Genomic DNA, 7,689 nt, shown 5'->3' with positions numbered 1-7,689 from the left:
AAGTAAAGAATGATGTATGCACAACCTTAGAACAACAGGGCTCTGGGATACAGGGATTGAGAAATGGTTGGAATGGGCAAAAGGGGGGAAATAACGTTAAGATGTTTGACTGTCTTTTGAATCTTGGTTTCCCTGCATACCATTATAAAATATACACTGGAGGGGGAGAGAAAGAAATAGCCAGAAATATCACCATAGAAAGCTTTTAAGTCTGTCTTCTGCCTATAACTGATTGGAATACCTAAAATGGGGCTACAATGTGCCCAGTGAAGGAGGCTTCCTGTGGAGCCTCTGCATTACATAAGACTATAGGTGGAATCCTGAACAGCATCTAGAATCTTCAGAGATGGGAATTTTCCACTTGAAAGGATGGGCAGACCAGCCTGGAGTGGCTAGAAGAACAGAAGATACTTCTTGAAAAAAAGCCCGACAGGAAAAATACAAAACAATATAGGCAGTCCGACTGATTACTAGAAGAACAAGCAAGTTGCTCGCCCAGAAGACATCAAGGCAAGTGGTTGGGTCCACTCAGAGCAAACCCCCTTCAAAGACTAAGACTCAATGGGAATACACGCTCTATTTGGTGACCACGTTCGTCACCGATAAGGGGAAGTTCAATAGACTCCTGTGAACTCGAGTGGAGATCTGGTTGTCCAGCAGTGTGGAAAGACCTGAGGACTCTTGGGCCCAGAGTCAGTGACATAGCTGCAGAGGACTAGAGTGGAGAGTGAAGCATCCAGTGGATAAGAAGAGAGGGCATATGCACAAGAACACCCACACTTGCAGATAATACCCTGGCTTCAATGACTGGATGACACACTTGACCTGGCTTCAATGACTGGATGATCAGAGCTCAACTAGAAAAAGAAAGAAGAGGAAAAAAAGAGTAATTGGATACAATTTGATGAACTTGACCTACACCTATGGATGCAGTAGCTCAAAAGGAACAAATCTTTATAGCAAGGATCATTCCCACACCATCCATACACAGAGTAGACAGGGATGGGCAACTTGGACATTGGCTACCCAAAATGGGGGTGCTACAAAGGCAAGAAGTGACTGGCTTACAAGCTTTCAAGACGGAGTCTAGATCCAGAGGGCGCGGAGGAAGGTAGAATCTCCACTGAGGAGTATCCACTCTGTCTGGGCGGGGCTGATGAAAAGAGATGCGGATAGGTATCTTGTGATACAATAGTGAATAATTGTTATCAGGACTGATTGTGAGGGTTGGAAATGTAAAGGTAGACATTTTGTAGCAAGGAGGGGAGTGATTAACTTTGCAGTCTAGCAGCAGAGGGCCCTGGGACCTTCAAGGGAGAAGAGCAGAGAGCGGGACCCTCTCCAGAGAAGCAGTGACGCCAGAGATGGAGGCAGAGAGATGGAGCAGCTGGGGACTTTAGACCCACAGAGGGAGAGGGGCTGTGTGCTGATGACTGGGGAGCAGGCTTGCAGGGTAAACCCTTTGGTTGGTTGATGATGTGTGGAGTGGATTGTTACCATGGCAATGAAAGGATATACGATAGAATGAATGTAAAACTAATGTTCTCCCATGTAAACTATCACATAATTCACAACAAAACAGTTAAAAGAAAATAATGAACTCAAACATAGCAACAGGTGTGAGGATGGTGCAGGACCGGGCAGAATTTTGTTCATTGCACAAGTGGCTGATATGGATCAGAACTAACTTGATGGCACCTAACAATAATAACATCCCTGTCAAAACAATTCTGTTTCTCCAACCTCTTAGGACAATTTTCCCAATCTGTATTTTGAAATAATCCTAATCACAGGCTGAAAGAGCCAGAAATGAGTAAGACAAAGAGATAGTTGAGCTTTTGGTAAATGGTTTAGAAGCTGGTTGCATTAACCAAGTGCTAACATCCACTCTCCCAGAAGCGGTGTGTGGCAGGGTCAGAAAAGCACAGGCTGAAACGTAGGTTTTATCTTCCCCTAGCCTTAAGGTCAGCGGTTCGAAACTACCAGCCGCTCCGCGGGAGAAAGATGAGGCTTTCTACTCCCGTAAAGATTTACACCCTCGGAAACCCTGTACAGGGTCGCTATGGGTCGGACCCGACTCGATGGCACTTAACAACTACAACAACAACAGCCTGCTTGTGAGCCTGAATGACCCATTTATGTCAGAGCACACATTTCCTTCTGAGCTACAGTTCCTGTTTGATTGCAAAAGCTCTGGCAGGTGGGATGAGGTAATACAGGGTTCATACTGATACCAATGAACTGAAGCCAATGGAGTGTGGTAGAGCATGAAAACAAAGGAAGCCCTCTGTGAAATGGGTTGACACAATAGCTAAACACTGGCTCAAACATACCTACTCCATTGTGAAGATGGACTAGGATTGGGCACCATTTCTTTCTGTTATACCTAAGGTCACTATAAGTTGGAACTGACTCTGAGGCAACTCACACAATAAGGTGTTTCTTCAGCCTCTTAGGTCTTGTCAAGGCCCCTCATTTGCTCTAATAATTACTCTGAAATAATTCACATGTGTAGCTCCTTCCACAATTCTTTCTTTTCTCATTCTATATAAATATTCACTTCTCTACTCAAAATTTCCTTACATTTCATAAGCTTCGGACTTCATAAGACCTGGAGCTTCCCCTGGTCTGATAAACTCACCGTTGTGTACAATCTTCCTTTACTGTTCATGGCAATGAAGAGGGCACTTTTCACTCCAAAGAGACTCACCACACCTCGTTCCACTGTGGAAATTTCCAGCAAACCTAACAAAGAAACAGAGGCCATGTTACCTCAGGCTTATGCAGACCATCACAGATCAGTAGTGTGATCTGAAAAGGGCATCTAAATCCATCCCCTTCTCCTAGACACCGTTCATTGTCTCTATCCTTTTCCTTCTAACTTTGGGAGATCCCTCCTGCAAGAATGGTGAAGTCCTGCTACTGTACTGTTAGAAATCCTAATCTGCAAGGAAAAGTCTAACATCAGAGTTGGGGAGTGAGATTATCATTCATCTTTCTACTTGAGATTAGCTTTGAATCTTGGCTTTCATTGACATAATTATATAAGGTCCTTGGCTTGAGAGAAAAAAAATGACTGTACACTAATCTTTTATTCTATTTAAAAATATACACTCCATATATTTCAACAAATTCCCTTCATCTAATCTCTAAAATGCTGCAGCCACTCGAAAGTTGATGGTTTGCCTGGATCCTGTGTCCTCAGCCTGTTACAGATAGGGAAGTCTATCCAGACAGCAACCCATCAAATTGTTATAGAAGGACCTGGAAATAGAGAGGGCAGGTTGAAAGCAAAAGAATGACATGCCTTAGCTGGAAATTTTGCAAGCCACTTGCCTTTCCTTCTCAAAGAGGGGAGCAGCGTAAAAATAAGCTGCTAATTTGGGCCAAGTATTCCTAACTCTTTCTCCCCACCCCTATCTCTGGCTTCCCAGGCGAATGATTTCCAATGGTTTGTCATGGGTGTGTGATGGGCCAGTAATGCTGTAGCAAACAGCCCTGGTGACACCGTGGTTAAACGCTTAGCTGCAGATCCAAAAGTCAGCAGTTTGAACCCTTCAGCTACTTCAACTCTATCTTACAGGTCCTCTATGAGTCAGAAATGACTCGACAACAAACAACAATCTGATGTAATTAATGCAACAGGAGCTTTGGGAGACAATGGCTCTCAGTATACTGTGCGTGCAGCTAGGCAGGGTTTAACTGAGTCTGAGAAGGTGGGCATGCATGTAGGCACATTCATGATAAATAAAATTGCTTTGCGTTCCCTGGGTAGTGCAAATAGTTATTACACTCAGCTGCTAATCAAAAGTTTGGAGGTTCAAGTCCACCCAGAGACACCTTGGAAGAAAGACTTGAAGACTCCATCACTGCAAACCCTATGATGCACAGTGGTACTCTGACACACATGGATGGGGTCACCATGACTTGGAATTGGCTCAACACCAACTGGTCTAACTGGTTCCTCATCCATGAGAACAAACCCCTTTCATCTTTCAGCTGCTCTGGAACCCAAGCCCCCAAGCATCCCAGCAGGTTGCAACTGTACTCACTGTAGGGATTCTCCTCGTGGGTCCCGTGAATCCGACCATCCGGGGGCACCTGGAGGTGAAAGCCGATGCCTACGTTGCAGTAGAGCCTCCGCTGCCGCTTGATCCCCACCAAATAGCCACTTTCCCAGTTCACCCCGGCGATATCTCCAGCTAGCCCAGCTCGAGACCGGGACAGCAGAGTGCCCCAGCCCCTTGAGTCCAGCAACGTGTTGTTGGCGCGAGTGCCTGCAGGCGAAGGAGCCACCATGCCCACTAGGACTCCGAGAAAGATGAGAGTCTGCAGCGTGCCCTGAAGGCGGCCTGCTCTCCGGGACATAGTGATGAACAGGCGCTGTCCCAGGGCCATCCACCTTGCCTCTCAGGCACGTGGTCAGAATTAATGGCCCTAAAAATACCGCCCTTCTTGTTTTTCTGCCCTCGGCATGGCGGCAGGGGCTTATTTTTGGAAGGCAGATGAAGACTGCTGACATGAAACCAAAGCCTGCTTCGGGCACTCGGGTCGGGAGCAGAGGGACCCAGGCTGAGTCGCGGCTGGTAGAGACCATGGCTTGGGGACACTCGCTTGCCCACTAGCTCTGCCCCGAGGTGATTATATTTGATTTGACCTATCTTTATAGTTCAGGAGCCCGGCCCTCCCCTCCACCCATCATCACCCTGACGTCAACTGGCCCAGCTTACTGATCCAGGGCTGTAACATTAACCTGCTCCTTGGCCTAGCTGCCTCCCCAGACCCCCATCACCCTCCCCACTCCCCAGGGATTCTGGGAGCTACTGTCATTCCAACTATGAGGCAGGAATGAAGTAAGCAGGGTGCATCTCTCGAGGCATGGGGGAGCTGGCTGGGGGCCCAGGGGAAGAGGACAGCGAGAGGCCACCCAGGACCCAAATTGGGCAGAAGTTCTTGGCCTGGCAGAGCTGTCTTCCTTATTTAGAGAGGAAAGGGTAAAGGCAGAGATGGGAAAAGCCTCAGTGGTAGGTGATGACCATGGACTACAAGTTAGCTCTGAGACTTATCTATGGAAGAACTCTGGTGGCAGCAGGAGAGGCTCAGAGGGTGCTAAAAGGCTAAACTCTTTAGCAGGAGAGGACAGAGATTATGATTATGAAGAGAGGGAGAGGGAGGATCTGGCTCCCTCTGCTCCTCATCCTGGTCATGGGATTCACCCAGCCAGTGGGGTGCAAGTTATGTCTGGCCATTTTCCTCCCTGGGCTTGTCCTTGGCATCTGACTGTTGTTATTCCCATTTTACAGATGAGGAAGCCAAAACTTGAAGAGGGTAAGTGTCTAGCCTGAGTCATCACAGCTAATAAATGTCAAAGTCAGAACTTAAAAGTCTGCTTGGGTCCCAAACCCACACTACTAAAACCTCTGCATGATATTGCCCTTAGCAGACACTAGGATTTCCAGGCTGCCCTTCAAAGTCTATTTAACTCATTATGCACCCACGGTGCACAGAAGAGTATTTTGATAGCATAGAATAATTGATTTGTTAAAAAAAGATTTGTTGAGTATTTTTGATGTTCATGGGAATTTCTGCATTTGCAGGTAATGTTTACTAAGGTGATATCAGTTAGACCCTAGTAAAAATATTTCTGCTAAGTAATTATCCCCACACCAAATTTTCTTTTCCTAAATTACTTTTAAATAGGCCACATGTGTAACTGAAGTAAAAACCCTGTAAAGCAAACCAACAGCCTACAAAGTACTATGTAAATATCAAGTAGAAGCAGCTGTGTCTCTGGGAGTGACGTTGACAAGGGGCCCATGGTGAATTAACGAGAGTAAAACATATAGGCTTCTTGTCTTTCCATCCAAGGAGCTCTGGTGGCTCACAGTGGGTTAAGCATTGGGCTTCTAACTACAAGGTGGGTGAGTCAAACCCACCAATCATGTCGTGGGAGAAAGATGAGGCTGACTGCTCCCATAAAGATTTACAGCCTTGGAAACACTAAGGAGCAGTTCTACTTATGGGTCAGTGTGAGTTGGAATCTACTTGATGAAAGTGGGTGTCTTTCAATGTAGGTCTTAATCTATTGGTGGTATTTCAGCAATGCTCTGCCTAGCTCATTTGGATGGATGCTTTGGTTGACTTGTATTTCAGTTTTGTCTTGGGCATACTCTTTCAGATACTTTGAAGCCAGGATACCCCTTTGTCATTCCCCTCAGTAAGATGAGTGGGGGTGGCTTATACTTGTTGTTGTTAAGTGCCGTTGGGTTGATTCTGACCCATAGCAACCCTGTATTGAGTTTCCAAGGAGCAGCTAGTGAGCTTGAACTGCCGACCTTGCAGTTCAAACAGCTTTGCAGTCTGGTGCATTAACCCATAGTGCCACACCAGGACTCCCAACCATCAGGCCCCAAGCCTATCTTTATCTTTCCCCTCCCAATCACTTCCATCATCTGGCATCTAACCTCATCACTACCAGTGCTGCCATCTCACACACCAATGCGAGGCTGTTCCTGTGTAGTCCTTTGTTGAAGTGTTTAAATTAAGAAAAAGGAAAGATGAAAAAGAGAAAGAACAGAGGTATAGAAGCTTCTCTCTGGAGTAAAAGGGTCATGAGTAATACTAAAACAAAACTGTCAACAATAAAGAGCTCCACTTTAAATTTCCAACTGGATTTCATATATTTAAGCTTTTTTGTATGCAAGAGCCTCAAGGGAACATTCTTAAAGATGTTGAATTTGGACTCATGTTAATTCGCTTTTGCATGGATACTCATTCAGGGAGGAACCAGTCCAGAAGCATGCTGGGTAGTAAGAAAAAGGTAGTCTATCTTTAAAACTTGCCTTGGAGATATTTAGAATAGGCAAATGAATGTGATCAAAGTTTATTAGGGGAGAGAGGGAGTCATTGATTAGGGGGCAATGAGTTACTGTTTATGGTGATGAAAATTTTGGCAACAATTATTGATGAAGTTTGTACAACATAATTGGTACAATTGAAATCTCTAAATTGTTCATGAGAAAAAATTTCAAATATATGTACATATATATGAGTCCTGGTGTTGCAGTACTAGACTGCTAGCCATAGGTCGATGGTTCAAACCCACCAGCACTCCTTGGAAATCCTATATGCGGTTGTTATGAATTGGAACTGACCCACTGGCACTTAACAACATAAAAAATTATTATATATGAAATTTTCGTATACAACAATTAAAATTTTTCCTGAATTATTGGAGAAATTAGAAAATTCTTATCTTGGATAATTGGAGAAACACTCATCAGCAGAGGTCAGATTCTCATAGTGTAACTCTTCTTGGTACCATCTTGGAGGAGAGATAAACTATAACAGGTCTAAGCCATATATCAATAAAACTGGAAAATCTCTTTAGGTTTAGCTCATCCCAGATTGTTCTCTAAAGAAGCTGTGGTTAGTGTCTTAAAAAGCAGTGAACTTTGGAATGAGGAAGACCTAAATTGGAATCCCAAGTACACTACTCACTAGCTGTGTGACCTTGGGAAAATTTTGAACCTCTCTGAGCCTCATTTTTTTTTTTTTTTTCATTAGCAAAATCAGATCATTGCTTCATAAAGCTATTGTAAGTGATAGTGTATGCAAAGAACCTACTGCAGGAACACAGTGTAGTTCTTCCTCAGTTCTTTTTCTAAAATACACTGAAGAGTTCTTACC

At 44.6% G+C, this 7,689-nt stretch overlaps 1 protein-coding gene across 1 annotated transcript in view; it reads right to left on the bottom strand.

Moving 5' to 3' along the window:
• Window positions 1-4,442, bottom strand: part of FGF6 (fibroblast growth factor 6) — a 17,392-nt gene extending 12,950 nt beyond the window's left edge. Inside the window, exons 1-2 of the mRNA XM_006862676.1 lie at window positions 4,053-4,442; window positions 2,642-2,745 (exon numbers count right to left, since the gene is read on the bottom strand). Of these exons, the coding sequence (XP_006862738.1) occupies window positions 2,642-2,745; window positions 4,053-4,398 (450 nt within the window). The 5' untranslated portion in view covers window positions 4,399-4,442. The remainder of the gene's footprint in view (window positions 1-2,641; window positions 2,746-4,052) is intronic.
• Window positions 4,443-7,689: the final 3,247 nt, after the last annotated feature.

This window comes from Chrysochloris asiatica, unplaced genomic scaffold (genome assembly GCF_000296735.1).
Source record: "Chrysochloris asiatica unplaced genomic scaffold, ChrAsi1.0 scaffold00050, whole genome shotgun sequence".
NCBI lineage: Eukaryota > Metazoa > Chordata > Mammalia > Afrosoricida > Chrysochloridae > Chrysochloris > Chrysochloris asiatica.
Note: the sequence above shows the minus strand (reverse complement) of the source record. Positions and strands in the feature narration are given on the sequence as shown.